Genomic DNA, 21,990 nt, shown 5'->3' with positions numbered 1-21,990 from the left:
GCCCATTAGAAGTTTAGCTCAAAGGATAGTCATTTTTAATGTTAGTATCTTGCCCTATCCTCATATTTCAAAATCATTTTTAAAAATGTATCCTGGACTTGTGTAGGTTAATGAAGTACTTGAATCCTCCCACAACCACACCAGAGTTACAACTACAAAACAACCACCATTCAGAACCACTTTAAATCTGGTTGAATGTTAGACTTACAACTAGGGATATAAAGAAGAAGCCACATCAAGACTGGTAGAAGGGGCAGGGACGCAGAATGGGCTGGTCCCACAACCACATGTGGCAGATGAAAATCAAGAGGGATATCTAGAATGCAGAGGTCCCCCCTGAGGAGCAAGGGATCCCAACTCCACACCAGGCCACCCAGTCCAGGTTTCTAGTGCTGTGAAGAGAAGTCTCTATAACTCCTGACCATAAAAACCAGCAGAGATTGAAGCTGAGTGAGAAGGAGGACTTCTGGAGACCCAGGCAGTCCCTCTTAAAGGGCCTGTGCATGATGTACATAGACTCACTTCCTGTGAGATCCAGCAAAGGGGAAACAGCTTGATAGGGAACCAGGAACACACGGAGAGAAACTGAATTGTCTGGCATCAGAGTGTGAGCTGGAGGGAAGAGCTTTCTACCAGATGAAAGTGATGAAGGAGGCCATTATTCCTTTTCTGAGACCGGCCCCTCACAGAGCTGACAGGTAGGCACCATATCTGAGTCTCTATCAACCTGTATCACATTGTTCACCACACCCTGGTGATTCGCTGAGACCCAACCCTACCCAAAATGCATGCTCACCCAAGCCCTTTCCAGTGGCTTTTCCATACAAATGGCTTCCCTTGCCTCATGCTTCAGACTTTCCTAACATCTCTCAAACAAGAAGCATCTGGCCTCTGCATATTCTATACCTCTTGCTAAATGGTCCCAGGCCCAGTACTAGGGGCACCAGGCCTTGGTTCACTGTTTGGCCTCTCCTGGGCACCTCCCAGCCAGCACAAGCTTGTTCTGGGTGGCCCCAGGAAGAACCAGTGCACCGAGTAGACAGCTTCAGACCATGCCAGATTATAACCCTACTACCTCCACAAGTGACACATTTAAGGGGCAGACTCGGTGAGCACCAAAGCCCTGATGAAGCAAGTCCTGCTCCATAGGGTTGACTGCTGCACAGGGTTGATCCACCACTATAGTCGCAGCTGGTCCACAGCCAATCAGCCTGGAGGTCAAACCCTCCCAGTGATGACAACAGAAATCAAAGCTCAACCACAACAGGAGTGTGTACACAGCCCACACAGGGGCACAGCTGCAGCAACCAGCTCAGGTAACCAGGGAAGCTGCACCACTGGGCTATACAGGACATGTATGACACAAGGCCACTCAACAAAATCTGGGAGATGTAATATCTCTACCTAATACATAGAATCATAGGGAAGCAGCCAAAATGAGGAGACAAAGAAACAGGTCCCAAATAAAAGAACATGAGAAATCTCCAGAAAAAGAATTAAATGAAATGAAGGCAAGCAAACTACCAGATACAGGGTTCAAAACAATGGTTATAAGGATACTCAAGGAACTTAGTGAGAACTTCAAAAGCATGAAAAAGTACATTGAAAATATAAAACATAAATGAAAGATACAGTAACTGAAATGAAGAATAATTTACAGGGAGTCAATAGTAAATAAAGCCAAAAATCAAGTCAGTGATTTGGAATATAAAGAAGCAAAAATACCCAATTAGAATAGCAAAAAGAAAACTTCTGGTGAAGATGGAAGTGTAGGTAGAAACCCTTTACTTCCTTGCACAACCAAAAGGAAACAACCAATCTAAAATCAACCAACAACCAGAAGTGCCAGAAAATCGAACTCCACAGAAGTCTGACAGTCATGGAATTAAAGAAACAGTCAAAGAAAACAACCAGATTAGTAAGGCATTGAACAGAGAGAAACCATGGTGAGGTGGTGGACTGTAGGTGTGGGGCTGGCTGTGGCTTGGGGACAGACTGCATGGGAGGGGCTGACTTAAGGGGAAACTGAGACTCAGAGGTGGTTGTGGACTAGGCAGTTGCTGTGGTAGGAGAAATTCCCAGTCTTACAATAGTTCATTGAAAAGTGAGCTAGAGATGAGCAGGTGAGCTGCACAGTTCCCTTTCTGGCCCCTCCCCCACAAGCAGCACCACAGTGCAGCAAGGAGGGTTGCCCTGCCCAGGTGAATACTAAGACCCTACCCCCTTACAACTTATCAGGGAACCTGAGCAAACAAATAGGGCCAAAATGAAAGAACAGTGCAAAACCTCAAAAAGACTGCTAAGCAAGGAGAACATGGCCAACCTATCTGATGGAGAATTTAAAGCTCTAGTAATCAAAATGCTCACAGAACTGATTGAGCTTGGTTGACAAATGAAAGAACAAATGAAAGATATCCAAAATGAGAAATAAAACAATATATTCAGGGAAACAACAGTGACAGGAAGGAAACCAGAACTCAAAGCAACAATTTGGAACAAAAGGGAGAAATAAACATCCAACCAGATCAAAATGAAAAAACAAGAATCCAAAAAAATGGAGAGAGGCTGAGGAACCTCTGGGACAACCTAAAACATTCCAGTGTCCAAATTATAAGGGTGCCAGAAGGAGAAGAACAACGGCAAGAAATTGAAAACTTATTTGAACAAATAGTGAAGGAAGACTTCCCCAGTCTGGCAAAGGAAATAGACTTTCAGGAAGTCCAGGAAGCCCAGAGAGTCCCAAAGAAATTGGACTCAAAAAGGAACACACCAAGGTACATCATAATTAAGTTTCCCAAGATTAAAGATAAGGAGAGAATCTTAAAAACAGCAAGAGGGAAGGAAAGAGTTACCTACAAAGGAGTTCCCATAAGGCTATCAGATGATTTCTCAAAAGAAATCTTAAAGGCAAGGAGGGGCTGGAAAGAAGTATTTGAAGTCATGAAAGGCAATGATGTATATCCAAGATTACTCTATCCAGCAAAGCTGTCATTAAGAATGGAAGGACAGAGAAAGTGCTTCCCAGATAAGGTCAAGTCCTTATTATATGAAATGTTAAAGGTACTTATCTAAGAAAAGGAAGATCAAAAATATGAACAGTAAAATGACAATAAATTCACAACTATCAATAAATAAACCTAAAAAAATAAAAGAAACAAAAACAACAAAAACTAAAAATAAGCAAACTAGAACAGGAACAGAATCAGAAAAATGGACATCACATGGAGGTTTTCAGTGGGGAGGGAGAGGAAGGAATAGCAGGGAAAAGGTATGGGGAAGAAGAAGCATAATTGGTAGGCATGAAATAGACAGAGAGAGGTCAACAACAGTACAGGAAACAGAGAACTCAAAGAACTTATGTGTATAACACATGGACATAAACTAAGGGGAGGGGAATGCTGGAGGGATGGGTGGGTGCAGGGCAGAGGGGGGATAAAGGGGTAAAAATTGGGAAAACTGTAATAGCATAATCAATAAAATAGCAAAAGGAAAAAAGAGCCCTCCAAAATAAAGATAGCATAAGGAGTCTCTAGGACAATTTCAAGCATACCAACATTTGCATCATGGGAGTGCTGGAAGGAGAAGAGAAAAGGCAAGAAATTAAAAACCTATTTGAAAAAATAATGAAAGGAAACTTCCCTAACGTAGTGAAGGAAACAGGCATACACGTCCAGAATGTGCAGAGAGTCTCAAACAAGATGAATCCAAAGAGGCCCACACTAAGACATATGATAATGAAAATGCAAAAGGTTAAAGACAAAGAGAGAATCTTAAAAGTGGCAAGAGAAAAGCAATTACCTACAAGGGAGCTCCCATATGACTATCAGCTGATTTCTCAACAGAAACTTTGCTGTCCAGAAGACAGTAGTAATATTCAAAGTTATAAAAAGCAAAGATCTACAGGATTATTCTACCCAACAAAGCTATCCTTTAGAATCAAAGTACATATAAAGAGCTTTACAGACAAGAAAAAGCTAGAGTTCATCACTACCAAACCAGTATTACATGAAATGTTAATGTGTCTTCTTTAAAAAGAAGGAAAAAGAATAAAAAGTGTGAACAAGAAAATGGCAATAAATATTTATCAACAATTGAATCTAAAAAACAAAATAAGTGAACAAGCAAAATAGAAATAGACTCATAGATACAGAGAACATTTTGACAGTTGCCAGATGGGAGAGGGTTTGGGGACTGGGTGAAAAAGGTGAAGGGATTAAGAAGTATAAATTGGTAGTTACAGAATAATCATGGGGATGTAAAGTACAGCATAGGGGATAGAGTCAATAGTATTCTAATAACTATGTATGGTGTCAGATGGGTACTAGATTTATTGGGATGATCACTTACTAAGTTATGTAATGTTTAATCACTGTTGTACAATATAATATTGAAAGCCAACTATAATTGAAAAATAAAAAATGATTTAAAAAATGGATCCTGGTTAGAGACAGTGAGAAGTAAGATGATATATTCCAGATTCTGCTCCTTTTTTGATAGATAATTAAACTAGGACTAAAGGGGTCAAGCGACTTGCTCTAAGTACAGCAACCCTTTGCTTTCACCAACTTGCATTGGGACAGGCTTTGCCATATTCCACCAGCAGGTCATTCAAACAAAAGCTTTAAACGTCTCAGTCTGACCTAAAATTCCAAATAATCTTTATTCATACAATTAGACAACTTATCATGTTAATTTCTCTTGGTCATGATGGTCTTATTTCATTTAGAAATGCCAAAATACATCTAGTTAATGCATTAAATATAAAAAGACTTGTTAAAGAGACTCAATTTATTAATGATTCAGTAGAACTCCCTAATGCATCTATTTGGACTTCATTTATAATTCATTTCACAGCTTAGCTGCAGTTCCCACAGGGCAAATATTCATCAAATATTATAGCTTTAAGTCCTCCCCTTATATTTATTTGTAGAACAGATTTTTTCCAAATAAAAGCTAAACTTTCTAAAAGCTTCATCCACCTATTGTAATTTAAGGTGCATTTCCTGATAAGGTAACAGTAATGGGCTTCCAGATATAACAAAGTACACTGAGCTACCAAACAAAGGAATAAGGGATTGACTCTATTCTCAACTGTCAAGCACCGCCACACCACTCAATCACATATGCTGATATTAGCATTGCCCAGGAGAATTCCAATCAAACTCTCTGCTTTGTTCATGAAGGAGTGTGGACTTGTTCCTTCACTACTTGAAAATATGTGGTTCCATGAGAGCCTTTCAGTAGTAACACAGAAAACAAAGGCACCCCAAGAAGGCAGCACAGGACATATGCACTAATTAGTAACAGTGGATACCATTGAAATACCTAGAAAGAGTCAGGCACAGTTTCAGGTATTTAACATGCATCACTTCACTGAATTTTGACAAGTTTATGAGGTAGACATTATTAACCCCATCACTTTACAGATAAGGAAAGTTCAAAGTTAAGTAACCACCAAGTTAATATCATAGTTAAATAAAAGCCAGAGCTGGAATTCAAAACCATATTAGTTTATCCCATGGCACTTTCCAGTACATTATGTTGAATTCAATTTCAATGAAAGAGTAATTGGTAAAGGAATTAAAAAGGAGGGAAGGTACTTTTTGACCAACACAATTATTTCACACATTCAAATAACAGGATGCCAAAATGCATCCAATGCCATTCATGCCTTCACTGACTGATTCACATGTATATTAAGCATCTATTATGTGCCAGTGATAAAGTCTTTGAAAGACGCCAACTTTAAAAGAGAAAACTAAGGAATATGGCCAACACAATAAAAAAGGGAGAGGAATATACTAGGCAAAGAGGAGATCAGAAAAGCCTCAGTTGATTTCTCAATAGCTCCATCTACTACCTTCACCCTCCTTAAAAAAGAATTCAAAGAACAAATCTGACACTCATTTTCATTGTCCTTTTGCCCTTGGGAAAACTGATGTATGACTTTCAATCCATACTGCTAAATTTCCTCTTAGTCTTTTCTATTCAGAGAATTGCTGTCCCACAGGCAACCTTATCTCCTGCTGCTCACAGGGCAGAACAAGCATTTACCCAACTGCCGGACTGACTAGAAAAGGCTGGAGAGTGGAGAGTCCAAGGCAGGTCTCCCAGGAATGAGCTGCAAGAGGTCAGAGCTGCTTGTGAGACCTTGAGTATCCCACAAGCCCTATGGTATTTATGTCCATCTAAGACTGATACGTTCTGAGAGACTGAATGGTATGTGAAAGCAATTCATTTTACATTTTATGAAGCACTGTTTCACAGGGTAGAGAGTATCATTTGCATAAATACACCTTAATTATGTGCTGAAATCCTAAAGGGATTTCCATTATGCCCAAACCACAGAGGTAAATCCTGTCAAAGGTACAAGATACTTTTCCAGCTTTTTTCCTCTAATAAAGAACAAAGCTATTGACAAGAAAGAGAAAGAATAAGGAGAAAATGCATGGACTATATCTTTAGAAGGATCAGCTATATTCTTGGAGTTGTAAAAATATTAATGCTGAGGTGGTAAATAAGAAATATAATTGATTCACTTTAAGAGCTGAAGTTTTTCAGATATTTTAAGGTGATATGCTAATCCAATGTGACCACACAATAAGCTGGCAACAAACACTAGATACTATAGTATGCATCTTACAAATCACAAGAAAATAGTTGGTCAATTAAATTTCTAAATAAGATTTGATGTACTAATAACAGTGAGCTTTTCCAATAAATGCAATAATTTTAGAATAAAAGTTAAACAAGAATTCAGAGAAAAAACCTGATGCTAATTTTAATGACAAAATATTACTAAATTTATAAATTGTGATATGCAAAAGTTATTCCTACAATAGGTGCCATCAAACAATAAAAGCCTCAAATAAATAAAAATTTAAGCAATATGCTTAAAATTAAATTTAAAATAAAGCATTAGCAATAAGTATGTGAAATAAAATAACTATACCATATTATTCCTGACTAGTGACTGTTTTCATTTGTCAGAAGAAAAAGGACATGGCCAGCATCCACTCTTGATAATCTATGGCCGGCCAAATACTCATCTCTAAATTTTACTAAAATATATGTACTGATTATTCTCTATAATAAAATTAAAAATTGTTTTCCAAGTCAGCATATAGCAAATAAGATTTCTTTTGAAGTTATTTCTTTATAGGGCCTATTAACATTAATTGACTACAATCTTTTTATTTTTATGAAATAAAATTGTGCTAGGGTAAGAAATAATTTTTGAATTGGGACATGCTGTAGAAGATTTCTTGAATTCCACAATGCTTTTTAGCTCTCCATATAAAAAAGTATAAAAAGCTTTTGTTTTAGGAAAATTTTATTTTGAAGATGTATATATTCTTATAAAAATAGATGTCACAAAAAGGACAGTATAGAAATTTGATAATTGTTACTTCAAAATATAACCTTTGGTTTTAGCTACAGTGAATAAAGGTTTTTATTTATTTTTGATCTGACAAAGAATAATAGCAAACAAAGACTTAATAGTTCTCGGTAAACTATTAAATGTTCTTACAGAGTTTAAACATCAAATCCAAAGAGGAATGTATTAGAATCCCTCTTAAAGTCAGTTGTTTCTAGTCTATGGACACCTAAGCTGGAAATCTCTCTACCCAAAGACATCTGACTAGAAATGAGGTCAGTCGAAGTTTTATTGTTCTATTGTGCCAAGAAAACAGAACCTCTGAAGCCAGCCTAGTAATAACATAGTAATTTAAAATGTGTACCTTTATTCTTTGGTCATCAACATCTACAATGGTAGCAACGCGAATTAACCTGGGGTTTAGTTTATCCACAACTTCAAGTTTCATATTCGGCAGAAAACCATGAGACAACCTCTGCAACATTAGAAGTGCAACAAATCAGGCAAATTTTAACAATTCTGCTGTGCTATTAATTTTTTTTCTAAAATATTATTGTTCTAGTTTTGTGTTCAGAATTTTAGTACACATGGAATTTAGTTTTAAAGCACATGGGACCTTATGCCTATTAGTCTATACATTTTCATAAAAGCCTTTGAGAAGATAAAGAATTTTGTTTGGTTGCACAGCTAAGACAAAGATAGATTAAATCATAAGTTCATTAATGATCACTCGCAGGTTCTAAAAGGATCTTATTATAGTATATTCATTTAGATTGTTTTCTGAAATTAACCTTATAAATTAAAAAAATGTTGACTCTTCTCACTGATTAATTTTGGAGTGTATGACCCAGAAGGCAAAATTATTAAATAAGTAATTAGAAAGGATAAACATAATACTTTATAAATCAAATTTTGAAATATTTAGGTAAAAATTCATAATTCAACTGTTAAACTATTATAAAATTATACCAAAACATAATTTAAAGGTATAACCTGTACTTTTGTTACTTAATTTGTAACATAAACATGTTAAACTGTATTAATTTAAGGTTTCTTCTAAGACTGAAAATACCAGGAACCAGGAGTCTATAATCAGGCAATAATAAAGAAAATGGAGTCAGAAAATTACCAGGACTTACACTGAAACTAAAGAAATTTAACAAAATCAAAGTCAAAAGACATCTCTGACAATATTTACAGGTTGGCAAAAAGTTTCACTTGAATACTACTACACATATAAGTGTTCAATTGACATTATTGAAAATGAAAGTGTATTGAATTCCTCAAGCCTAGAAATGGCACAGGAAAATAAAATCCTCATAATACATGAGTACTAAACAGTTAAATCTTTCTCTAATATCTGGTTTGTTTCTCCCCAGCTTCTGTGGAAGCATATTTTCTTTCTAAAATGCATTATTAAATCTACTCAACAGAGTATACAAACTATAAACTAGGTCTCTGATCCCAGAAAATCTTTCCATTCTCCTGAAGGTCACTGTCCTGACAACAAAGGTATTATTTCATATTGTAGACGCCAAAGCTTGAAGTGAATCCACAATAACCCCAGAGTCTGAAAGCTGACATTTTAGCTAAATTTCTTCTTTATTTTATTTTCTCGTTAAGTTTCCCTTTGGAAAAGTAAAATGGCATTTTGACAGAAAGCAAGAGAGAAAGAGACTACAAGCAAGTGGTATTTTTCTAACTGAATTTTTAGGATTCTTAAAACTCTTTTTAACACTTCAAAACCTCTAGCCTTCTTAATTTAATTATATCTCTTCCCTGCCCCCCAAATGCAGCCTATTACAATCAGTTTTTTTAAAAAAATGAAATAGCATTTTGCTTTAAATCCTTTTTTTATCACTAGAAGACTTTTGGTAAGTAAAATCCTAAGCAGACGCTCACCACATACAATTCTGACCGAGGACAGGCTGCGGGGCCTGCAGTGCCACATCAGATCTGAAAGGGACCGAAGTCTGAAAACCACTGAGTGGAACATAAATGTTTCTAACTGTGCTATCAACACACTTATTTTACAAAGTAATTTATATTTGGGTCAATCCTGAAATAAATAAATTCAAATTTGAACTTAAAAAATTGGTATTCTGACAAATGCTAAAAGCAATGTTTCCTACAAAATGGATAAAACTGTATCACCCAGGCTACTAACAATGCCCCTACCTTATTATGGCATCATGGACATTCAAACAATCCCCAAAGCTATGAAAGTTGTGGATTTAGAGAACCAGAAATGAATGATTCACTCATCAGAGGTTGATGAGGGGCTTTCAATAGGACTGGTGTGGGACTCCTCTGTTTTTCAAGGAGGTAAATTATCACCTACATTTATTTCTAGAAACAATAAATTGTAAATGAATCACCTCTTTCATATTCTTAAGTAAAAGCAAGGCAAATTGGTTATGAAAATAACACCTGAATTTTAAAAAAAACTAGAATAATTTAAAACTGCCAAATAAAGGCATAACTCAACATGGACATCATTTAAAGTTGAGCATGTATATGGATCAAACTTACCATTTTAAATACTTTGGCAGGAACAGCACTAGCTTGAGTAGAATCCAGATATTCTGTCCAAGAAAAATTTTCTGGATCAGGATAACCTGAAAAATATATATAAATATCAAAAATTTATTCACTAATATTTTGATTCCCATATACCATAAGATATTTGGTAATAAAAACACCTACTATTAATTGGATGCTCACTATTTAATAGCCCCTATGCTAAGAACTTCACATATATTACCTAACCCAAATCTATGACAACCTCTGAGAGGGCTGCTTTGCCACACTGAGGCACAAGAGCACCCGTTCACTGGTTCATTCACTCGCTCAGCAAGGTTAAGCAGGTTGGCCAAGATCAAATGGTGATCTGAGTACTTGGCAGAGCAAACCCACAATCAGTCTGATGTCAAACCATGAACTGAAAATCTACTACCTTCAATAAGCCTGCATCTATTGGGTTTTATTCTCATATTTAAATCTTTGTAATTATAACACCCCAGGTTTGTTATTATCACTGCAATTTAAAACATAGTATATATATTGGTATAACATATTATGAAGTCCTCTGTGTTTTAAAAAGTTTCCTTCCAATTGAGTTTCTTGTTTCTCAGTGTCCGTATTATTTTATTCCTAATGACATTTGCCAGAGGACTGTGCACATTGCTGTGCCTTTTCTTTTTCCTTTCAAGGAATAAGTAGTTAGATTTACTCATCAGCTCTATTGTTCTCTTTTGTCTTTTCTAATTATCTCCTTTGCTGCTTCTACTCTTACTCCTTCCTTCCTCATATCTCCCTTAGATTTGTTTTATACTAATCTTGACAAATTGAACGGTAAAAATAATTTTTTAATAAAATAAGCATTTAAGCCGATGAACTTATCATTATTGTCCCCAAATACAGCTTTAGACCTCTAGACAGACTTTTACATATTTTTCTTACTTTCTAAAAATCAATTATAATATTTGTTGTCCTAATTTATTCAATGACCAAGTATTTACTTAGAAGATATCCCAGATGGTTAATTTTTGTGGTTGTTTAAAATATTAAAAATAATATCTAGTTTATCATGTGGTAGTTTCAAAATGTCACATTAGCTGTACAAAACCTGTTTGGGAAATGTTAAGATTTCTTGTTGGTGTAAATAGCATATAGAATGTTCACTATTAATTGTTCTTCGTATTTAATATAGAGAAAAATTCTCTTTGGAAACATTTATTGTATTTTGCCTCAAATGCTTTTTATTAAAAATTAAATTGTATGCCATCCTGTTATTTTCTGCTTATGTTTACCTGGTAAAATTTTGCCCATTTTCTTCACTTATATCTTATTTTGTTCTAGTTGTATTTATTTTATACAATCTAAATGGATTTTAAAAATCATTTACATTTACTTCCTAACTTATTTATTTTACATAGCTTCTATAAACATTTTTAAGCTGGATTTTTTAGAGAGCTCTTTTAGAGTCTCTTTTGCTTTTTGCCCTTTTTTATACAAATCATGTTATATATGTCTCAATATTTATTTCTGCACTTGCATTTACTTTTATAGTTCGCAATTTTAAAAAATGTCCAATCTCATTCATTGTATTGTACATCTTCACATTTCTGCACAGGTTCTAAATATGCTCATACCTTGCCCCTTCAGTTTTGGGGTCCCCTCCTCCCGGTCCCAAGTTTCTCACTCAGGGGTCTGACCAGCAGATTCAGTGGAATGGTGGGAAAAGAAACAGTCTAGTACATTAATGAATGAATGCAAAGCAAGTAAAAGAAAAAGCAATTAGTCTTGCTCTGGCCCCTTAAAGACACCCGGCATGCTGTTGAGAGGAATTTTCCTTTTCCCTATCTTCATAATCAGTAAATAAAAATACAAGCCTGTGGCTGTTTTATTTATTTATTTATTTATTTATTTTAAGATTTTATTTATTTACTTTTAAAGAGAGTGGAAGGGAGGGAGAAAGAGAGGGACAGAAGCATCGATGCGAAAGAGAAACATCAGTCAGTGGCCTCTTGCATGCACCCTGACCTGGGACCAAACCCACAACCCAGACGTGTGCCCCTCCTGGGAATCCAACTGGCAACCGTTTGTTTTGTGCAACAATGCCCAACCAAATGGTCGGGGCAGGCTATGGCTGTTTTAAATTGGTCTTAAGCAATAGTTTCCTCTATATAATCTCCAGAAATTAGCTTTATATACGTAAAAAAAAGAAAACATATATTATATATATATTCCTTGTTCAATGAACCCAAAGAAGAGGAATATGTCTTATAGCCTTGGGAGACTTACAAAGCCACCTACTCCCACTGTTTTTCTCCTAGCTCCAGCTCTGAGCTCTGCTAGGCTCAGGGGATCTGAAGCAGTGTAACAAGGAAAGGGCAGGGAACAAGACCCTTTCACAGAGCTGTGTGGCAATACCACAACAGAAATTTAAATTCAAAGAATTTAAATTCCTATTTAAAACAAAAAGGAAAGCCCTGGCCAGTGTGGTTCAGTGCTTGGAGCGTTGTCCAGTAACCAAAGAGTTGTGGGTTCAATTCCCAGTCGAGGCACATGCCTGGGTTTCAGGTCATCCCTGGTCCGTGGGCAGGTATGTTTGACCTCCAGTCCCTGTGCAGGTGTCTATGAGGGACACCAATCGGTGCATGGATGTTTTTGTCTCTCCCTTCCTCTCTCTTTCTAAAAAAGCAAATGAAAATGTCCTCAGGTGAGGATTAAAAAAAAAAAGGAAATATATGAGACTAACCCATGATACAACAGCCTTAAACCTCTTCACTTGTCTCAAAGAAAAACAACCTCTAATTGGCTTCTATTTATTGGTTAGCAATATACCGAGTACTCCATTTACACTGTCACTTATTCTTTACATCTGCTTGTGAGATATATACCTTTTTATCCTCATTTTATAAGTGTGGTTCAGAGAGCTTGAGCTGTTTACCAAGTGTTACAGAGTTAAGAAACAGAAAAAATAAGATTTGAATAATTATATCTGACTCCATTATCTATATCCTTAATAAGTGCCTCCCCCTAGTACTATAACCTACAGCATCATGATCTAAAGTGATATACCCTTCTGGATCACAGGACTGAGTTTGAGCGCCCCCCACCCCCGCTGCCCCCGAAGGTTAATGTGTAGTATTGTGTGTGAGGTGAGAGGGTGGGAACAAAGATCCTGGACGGGAGACCATACTATCCAGAGTGGCCACAAAAGTAGGTTACAGTTGTGAGTACACAAAACACAGTTTGTTCTTGTATTATTTATTACTTATTGTATTATTTTCCATATGAACAACTGTAAACCTACTTTTGCCCCACTCTGTGGATATAAACCTGTTTATTCATGTCCTACCTCATTCCACACTGCTCAGAGTTTAAAACTTCAGAGATGGACACTATCAGAAGAAAAATGAAGTCCCAGCTGTGGCTGTGGGCACAGGTGGCTGAACCAAACAAGGGAAAAGGATCAATAAACTACAAAGCAGAGCATCATCCAGGCAGCCCCATAATTCTCCATGGCCCCATGGTTCTCTGGGATAAGGGGAAGATCTGGGTGACAGCATCTTCAATTCATGTTAGAGAATAACTAGAAGGCAACTAGATGGCAGCAAGAAGAGGAATAAGGTGTGGTGGAGCAGAAGAGCTTGCGCCCTCTGGGAGGTAGAGCACTTCTGACCAGCTGAGAACTCTTTTAAGAAAAGCAGTGGGACTACTTGGGGCATGGCAAACGGTGCTATGTCCTCTGTGGGCTGAGGGAAGTAGCAGCCCCAATGGGAACAACAGAGGAAGCCCTGTGTGAAAATGCTGGGGTAGATGAAGGCCAATCCCAGAGCTTTGAGTTGAAGGGACTGATTGTCAAGGAAAAGTCCTTAAACAGGATATAAATATGGGGTAGATAAAAAAAGAGAGCAACTTAAGGTCAAACCAAGTTAAATGTAAGTGAAAAAATGCCTAAATCATGTCATTCCAATGGATTCCTATATCACTCAGGGAAAAAGTAAGTCTTTACAACAACCTGTAGGCCCCTACTTGACACGGCCCATTACTGCCCTGATTTCATCTCCCTTTCACTCCACTCCTCCTCTAACTAGAACAGAGCAGACTTGTTCATGCCTCGAGCTCTCACACATGCTGTTCCTTTACCATGAGAGATCTGTCTTCGGATCCCCCAGAGTCCCCACTTCACCTCCTTCAAGTTGTGCAAATGTCACATTCTCAGTAAGTCCTTCCTTGAACTCCCTGGACAATATAGGACCTTCTGTCTCCCCCCACCCCTCCCCAAATATATATGTGTGCGCTTCCTAAATTCATTACCTGCTTTATTTTTCTTCATAGCACTTACCACCTAATGTATTATATATTTTATGTACTTATTGTTTCTCTTGCGCTACTAGAATATAAGCTGCCTTATGATAGAAATGTGTCTGTTTACTGCTATTTCCTCTGAATCTAGTACCTAACATATCGTTAGCACTCAATAAATATTTGCTGAGTGCAGAAAATGTATTTCCTAAGAGGTATGCATTTAATATTGTTGTGGCCAAGAGTGAAAGAGGTATGAGCCAAAGTGATACTGGTCTAGTCTCAAGGTACTGAATGGAACTCGGATATAAAGTCATTTGCCTGCTGGTGATGCTGGTCTCAGAGGTACCATTAGAACAAGATGATACTCCTACAACAATATTTGCTGAGGTTCCAAACAACACCGAAGCCTGGACAGTCAAGAGACGGCCATCTGATTTGTGGCATCTGTGCAAGGAAAATATAATACTCCTCAACTATTTGCTCCATATGAGAAAGGCCAACTTAAGTGTTAGACTGGTTACAGACTCTTCTTATATATAACAGCATCTTCCATTATTTTTCCTGCAGAAACAATAATGTAAGCAGAAACATAATTTTGACACTGAAACACTCTTCCTAGAGATTTGGGATCAAGTCTCTAAATAAATAGCACAAGTCCTTAAGGTCCTGACATCCTGGTCTGTGTAGCCTATCCCATGGACAACAGTCCCATTTAATAACCAGCAATGAAAGGGGGTCTGGTAAGAGTCTGAGAAAAAAGTTCAATCAAAATAGACAGAATATTAATCATAAACACCCATGCTATGGACTTAAGAGGATACTTCATCTAATGCTTTATTTTATTGATGAGGAAAGTTAAGACCTGGCATTTTAAGTGACTTGTCCAAGGCAAAATAACTAATAATTAAGTCAAAACTAGAGCCCAAGTCTTCTAACTTGCAATAGATAGAAATTCAAGATCTCTAAAGAGCTGCTTCAGTGTTCAGTGCATGCTCTGTAGGCTGCCAGGCCCTATGGCCAAGAGAAAGCATCAGGGGAGTAATGAGGGCCATATGACTAGTACTGGTTAAGCTCTGATTAGTTTTTGCCATTATTTTAAGTGAGTCTGGATTTTCTAACTTCTGTTTTGGGTAGCTCTCTCAAGACAGAGCAGTCAGTCATTCTTCTAAAAATGAAGGCCTTCTGATGCTGGAAACTGAGGAAAATTACCACTAACAATTGCTGCACTTCATTCCATAGACCCTGCACAGAGAGCTGCTCTTTATGAAAATGATCTGAGCATCAAGTTATTGCTAATTATCCTGTTAGATGGTGGTATACTATGGAGTACAACACAGAAGAAATACAAGACATGAGGACAAGTTATTTCAACCACTGTTAAACTTAATTCAGTTCCATCCAATTTTGATTTCAGAAAAAGATGTTGAAACTGACCTCACATTTATGGTACCTTAGATGCCAAAAGTTCTGGACTCAAATTCAGCTCATGGCAATTGAAGTTAAAATATCCTTTTTGGCAAAGTAATACAAGTCAGACTCCTAAATATTCATAACACAGGTTGTATTTGTTACTTGATCATTAATCTGGCCAGAAAGCACATGGAGAACTCTTTGATCTAAAATATGGACTATCAGTACACCTCAGGAACTTGTCAAAGAGCTCATTTTGCAATTGATTGTTTTACTCAGAATATGGCTGAAATGAAGACTATTCAGAATAGACTAAAGAAGTAGAGTCTCTTCTGTCTAGTGAAATCACCAAAAACCAACCAGTCAGTGGTACATTGGCTGAGCTCTGAGCAGACTTGTCTTTGAAAAGGCCATAGCACCTATCCTTCCTAACATACCCAATGCTAGCAGCCATTTGAGATGGAGTATATTCATTCCCTCTCTCTCTCTCTCTATATATATATAGATATATATAGATAGATATATAGATAGATATATCTATACATTATAGAAAAAAAAAACAATGGCATTTTGCTTCTTGTTTTCTCTCAATTTCACTAACTACATAACATTCCACTGAGTAATTTCTATGACTGACTAACTTAATGATCCTCATATGTTGTGTCTTTTTTTTGTTCTTTGTTATGTCCTCAGCTCCTAGCTGTGCCTTGTACTTAGTGGACTCTTAATTAATATCTGTTCATTTTATTAATTAGGAATTTATAATTTTTTTGAACTCCTATCTTGCCTACGTGAATAGAATCTATAGGAAATAACACAAAGACATTTAAAATAGAGTAATTTTTTGTGTGCCTAAGAAAACTTAATGGTTAATGCTATAATTAAATAAAATATTTATACTATAAATGTTGCTAATTTTAGTTTTGTGATGAAATTATTAAGTTAAATTATTAAAACATTAATTTGCTAAAGTATTTCTGTGTGTTCATCAAACATCTAAAATATTGGATAGCTATGTCCAGCCAATTGATGATTCTAGTGTATTTACAGAAACCAATTGCTGTTATTCTTACAAAATATATTTCATTACCTCCTAAAATATCAATTATTGTAGCTTTATTCTGTGAAAATAAACTTGCATTTGGCACTCATTCACAAGTCTAATGCTAGCTTTCCAATTTAAAAATGTAGAAATAAGCACATATATTTAGCTCTGTTCCCTTCTAAATGCCTCCAAAATATCAATACAGGCATTTTAAAGTAATTGCTTATTAACAGAGAAAATGCTGGATTTATTTTGATACAAAATATCAGAGTATTATATAGACTTTACAAAGAAAGAATTAGAACTATACCAAATGAATTAGAAGAGATTTGCTGAGGCATAGTTGAGCAAGATAAAAGATGGAAAAATATGTATATAATCCCATTTTCATAGCACAAAGATTTAAAAAGGACAGAACATATGGGTGTATGAGTATGTATGGGTGCATGTATATTCAATTGTATGGGAATTAGCAAAATATGTATAACAAAGAATGTCTAATGATTCAAAATGTTTTCCTTTTTTCTTGGGCAAACAGCTGAACTACATTTCCCAGACTCCCATGCCATGAAATGCAGTTATGTAACTGAGTTCTGGCCAATGCATGGAGGCAGAAATGATGTAATAAACCACTTGGAGTTTGGCTACTAAAGCCCTCTCATGTGCAACCAGCAGTTCTTTCTCCAGACTCAGACTTAACTGAAAGATTCCCAAGGATCTGGAAGATACCTAGTCCCAGAATAACTGCATGGAGCAGAACCAACCCCTATCAACTCTGATTGTCCTACAACAGAAGATTCTTACAGTGTTAATGCACTAAACTTTTGGAGTGGTTTGAGATACTAATTAGTGCATGGTCATTAGTATTTGGTAGAATTCACCAATGAAGTCATCAGATCCAAGGATTTTCTTTGTTGTATGATTTTTAATTATTAATTGGATCATTATATAGGAGTTATTTTACTTGAAATATTTTTTAAAAGAAATGTGATTTATTGCATCTTTTTATGTACTAGGACTTGTGCATAAAATGTGAGCAAAATAAACACAGTCCATGCTAACACAGTATTCACAGAAAATTTTGCCTATATTTTAAGAAATCTGGTCTTGTTTGATCTTAATTTTTATTTTTCATCTCTAAACTCTGTAATATTGTTGTTGAAAGAAAAAAATATGGAAAGTAATACGGAAATATTTATCAAAAATGCTTAGAATTTTTTCTATACTCTGTAATCCAATAATTCTACTTACAACAGATAGAGAGATCTGATCAGACCATTGGGGAGGAGTCCGGAGGGGCCAGCGGAGGAGATCTCCTGAGGCAATGGTAAACAGCCTAGGATGAGATTGGCTGAGAAGCTGAACACCTCTAGAGCACATGGAATTATGGGCCAGGAGATTTAAAATAAAAGAATAACAGACTGGCTCTCAGGCTCTCTTCCTCAAGGATGCCTGGATGATGGTGCTGTATCTGCCTGCATTTCTCCAAGGACTGTATTTTAGATGGGAGAAGAAACTCCAGGTGCAGCCTAGGACCAGGCTGGCCTGGCAGAGGGTGACAGGGTTATTCTTTAGGTGTTCTAGAGGAGACAGGCTCTGAGGCAGAAGCCTGCCAGTCTTCCAAAATTGTGTAGCTTTTGCATGTTATGGTGTTTTCGTTTGTAAACTAATCCTATAGAAGATAATTCCTATGTCTAGTTTATACTTTAAAAAAAGAAGATAATTAAAAAACTAACAGGGGGAATAACAGGGGAACTCAGGAGTTTGGCCTTAATTGATAGGCTTAAGCAATTAATGCCAAAACTAAAGAGTTAGAGATTTAGCCTTAATTGATGGGTTTAAGTGATTAAGACTGTAGCTAAAGAGTTAAAGATTTTAGCCTTAACTGATAGGCTTAAAAGCATGTGGAAATCTATTATTCTAAAACTGTGTAGCTTTTGAATAGACTCCTTTTTCACCAAACCTCTGCCTCCAGGATTTTGCCTAGTTGGGGGCAGTGGGCATCAGGACCTCACTTGCTGTTCAGTAACACAACCACAAAGAAACAGCAAATATACCTATTTCTTTTAAAGTAGGTATTTCATTATTATTTAAAAACTGGAAAAAGCTAGTGTCCAATACAAAGGAAAACCCTAAATGGTGTTGTATTCATAATATAAATAAATATTCTGTCATTGATAGCTAGGTTCTCAACGAATATTTAAAGAAAATTATATTTTCAAGTAAAAGAAAAGAGAAGGCTATAAAAGCAGTATGAACACTAAGATCATAATTCTAATTTTTTAAATATATATTTTAATCCTCACTCAAGAAAATGTTCATTGATTTTAGAGTGAGAGGAAAGAGAGAAGGAGAAACATGTGTTGGTTGCCTACCATACAAACCCTGAAGGAGGACCAAACCTGCAACCCAGGTATGTTCCCTGACAGGGAAATCAAACCCACAGCCTTTTGGTGTATGAGGTGACACTCCAAGCAACTTAGCTACCTGGCCAGGGCCAAGATCACAATTCCAACTTTTAAATACATATATATGGTCAAGTAAAAACACAAGAAAATTGGAAAAATAAGAGAATAATAATAGTAACTTCTATCTAATGGTGGGATTAATATTTAAATTTGTTCATTATAACATTTCATATTTTACACATCTTCTACAGTTTTACAATGAGGAAAATATATAATTAATTTTTTATTTTAAAGAAGTTTAATTATAAGAAGTCCACTGCTTCACTTTTTCGGTAATTATTTCTAAGTGTTCAAAGGTAAAATAAACTTTCATAAAGAATACAATTAAGTTGACTGAGTACACTGTAGCAAAAGAGAACACTGTTCTTTTACAATACAACTATAAAATGTGTTGGGAATTCACTCTGTGTGAGATGCCTTGGGGAAATGGAGCTGCAATTTGCAATCAAGTTAAAGAATAAGAGAAAGGGCAATGACATCCTCTGCTGCAGCGGCAGGATCACTTACTGATGGAATCACAGTAATATTCTATGCGAACTATGGCAGTAGATTGTCTGAGGCACACACACACAACATAGAACAATAATACTCACTGTCAAATGGCCACAAAATTGTCTCACACTTAGCAAAATATGCAAGTTTAATTTGTTTTCTTGCTTTGAATGGCTTTTTGCTACCACATTAAAATGAATTTACTGTAGAACATGATATTTACAAGAAAAGAGAGCCTCGCAAGGTCAAGAACCAAATTTATTTTCCTGGCCATCAATTCATAGAGCCTGCCAGATCACAACACACTCTGAATAAAGAGCTTGTACATGTCTTCTTATTCAGTAACTTGCCAAATCAAGAAAGTAGCCATCTCAAAGCATCTTACCTCTTCCCAGCCCCATTCCCACAGCCCTGGGGAAGGCCTATAATCCTATTTTCACATATCATGAATCTCCCTAGTGGTCTTCCACTCCATATTTCTAATCTGGCCTACTACTGCCAAATAAATGCTCCTTAACCCTGGTAATAGCAGATAATTCACTATACATTCTTCACTATCATTTTTAAAGATCTTTCATAAAATGCCCTCAATCTACCCACCCAATAATTCCTTATTAATAGTCCAAAACATAAGTGAAGCCCATTGTGGACTCCTGACCTGCAAAACTAAAATAATACATTTGTGTTAAGTCGCTAAGTTTATGGTAATTTGTTACAGAGCAGTACACTGTGATATAACTTTCTCCATGAAGCACATCTTGCCTTTTCTGGCCAGGTGTTACCTCTTTAACTAATCTCCTTGCTATCATCTGTAACAGTTATTTATAAACCACTAAACAGTCCCCGGCAGAGTTTCAGCTCCCTGAGCTCAAGGAAGGCTGCTCACCAACCTTCCTATGCCATCCTCCTCTACCAAGGCCCTACATGATGATAGAAGCAGATTATAAAACAATGAATAAAATGAAAAAAAAAAACAGAAAATTCACAACTCTATACCACTATAAGTTTAAAAAAACCTGAGTAAATAAGTCACAGGGGAGCATAAATCAACTAATCAGTATAGAAGGAAAATGGAATTAGGAAATCACCATTTGGCAAACACCATATTAATAACTAATTCATCTTAATGAACATCAATACATGCTAAAAAACTAGTGGGTGAAACTTTAATGAAGAATAAAATATTTACACAATTTCAAAGTTACACTTCAGCAAATAGGTATTAATTACAAAAGGGAAAGAATAATTTTACAGTGGAGAAACTTGGCAACACTACATCAATCAAGTGGCCAAAATTAACATGAGCAGGAAAGGAAGAGCCTGAAATCAAGCACCACCGGGAAGGGTGTCATGAGAACACAGCATTGCTCCTGGGACATTCTTCTCAAGCACACAGTCCACATCTACCCTGAAGAGACATCAGAAAAACCAAAAGACCAGCTTGTACTCTTCAAGAGTGTCAAGTTCATACAAATCAGGGAAAGACTGTAGATTGAAGGATACTAAAGGAACATGACTGGTAAACACTATATGTGATCTTGGATTAAATCTGTTTTTCTGTGTGCTTATTTGTCTTTTCATAGAGAATATTACTAGGTGACTAGCAAAACTTTCATTTTGATAACTTAATCTCAAATGGTTTGCTAAGGAGGACATTTTGTTTTGTTTCTGCTATTATGACTTCTGAATCTTTAAAATTATTTCAAATTTTAGATAAAGTAAAAACATTTACCCAGTCACAAATCAGTCTGAGCCTAGTGTCCTAAGTCACTTCTCACCTTCTAGCCCCTTCTCCTCTATCCCTGCCCTGACGCCAAGCACATCAGTCAAAACGCCCATAATTCTGATGTCTGTCGGACCGTTCTACCATCTTGCTGTTGTGTATGCTCTTCCTTCTACCTCACATTACCTCCCACTGCATATACGGTAAAATTCTGCATATCCTTAAAAGACTACTGCAAACACTGCTTCCAATATCAAGATGTCCACATACGAAGTTGGAATTTACATCTCCCTCTCATGTTGCCAGTACTCTACTAAAAGTTTCCTCCCACCACAGTCAGAAACAGGACTGCAAGCATCATGGTGAGGAGGAAAGAGCAAAGGAGTTCTTGAAGTCAACTAGCAGGGCCTGCTACCAAATTCCCAATACACCACACAGTTCTTCAACTATGAAATTGAAATAACTGACAAAAACTTCACTGAGTTGCCATTAAAACAGGTAAATGTGTGAGTTCATGTAGGTCATTCAAGCAAAATGAAGTACAAAAATAAAATTCCACTTTACACTCCAAATGATGGCTATCAACAAGAACACTAACAAGAAGTGTTTGCAAAGATGTACAGAAATTGGAACTCTCCCACACTACCAGTGGGAA

At 36.4% G+C, this 21,990-nt stretch overlaps 1 protein-coding gene across 1 annotated transcript in view; it reads right to left on the bottom strand.

The window, feature by feature from the left end:
- The window catches only part of L3MBTL4 (L3MBTL histone methyl-lysine binding protein 4), a 418,336-nt gene that overhangs the window by 229,101 nt on the left and 167,245 nt on the right, over positions 1-21,990 (bottom strand). Inside the window, exons 11-12 of the mRNA XM_045850314.1 lie at positions 9,911-9,996; positions 7,743-7,853 (exon numbers count right to left, since the gene is read on the bottom strand). Of these exons, the coding sequence (XP_045706270.1) occupies positions 7,743-7,853; positions 9,911-9,996 (197 nt within the window). The remainder of the gene's footprint in view (positions 1-7,742; positions 7,854-9,910; positions 9,997-21,990) is intronic.

This window comes from Phyllostomus hastatus, unplaced genomic scaffold, assembly GCF_019186645.2.
Source record: "Phyllostomus hastatus isolate PE091 unplaced genomic scaffold, TTU_PhHast_1.1 phas_contig_80, whole genome shotgun sequence".
Lineage (NCBI taxonomy): Eukaryota > Metazoa > Chordata > Mammalia > Chiroptera > Phyllostomidae > Phyllostomus > Phyllostomus hastatus.
The sequence above is the reverse complement of the archived record's forward strand: the minus strand, read 5'-3'. Positions and strand labels throughout refer to the sequence as shown.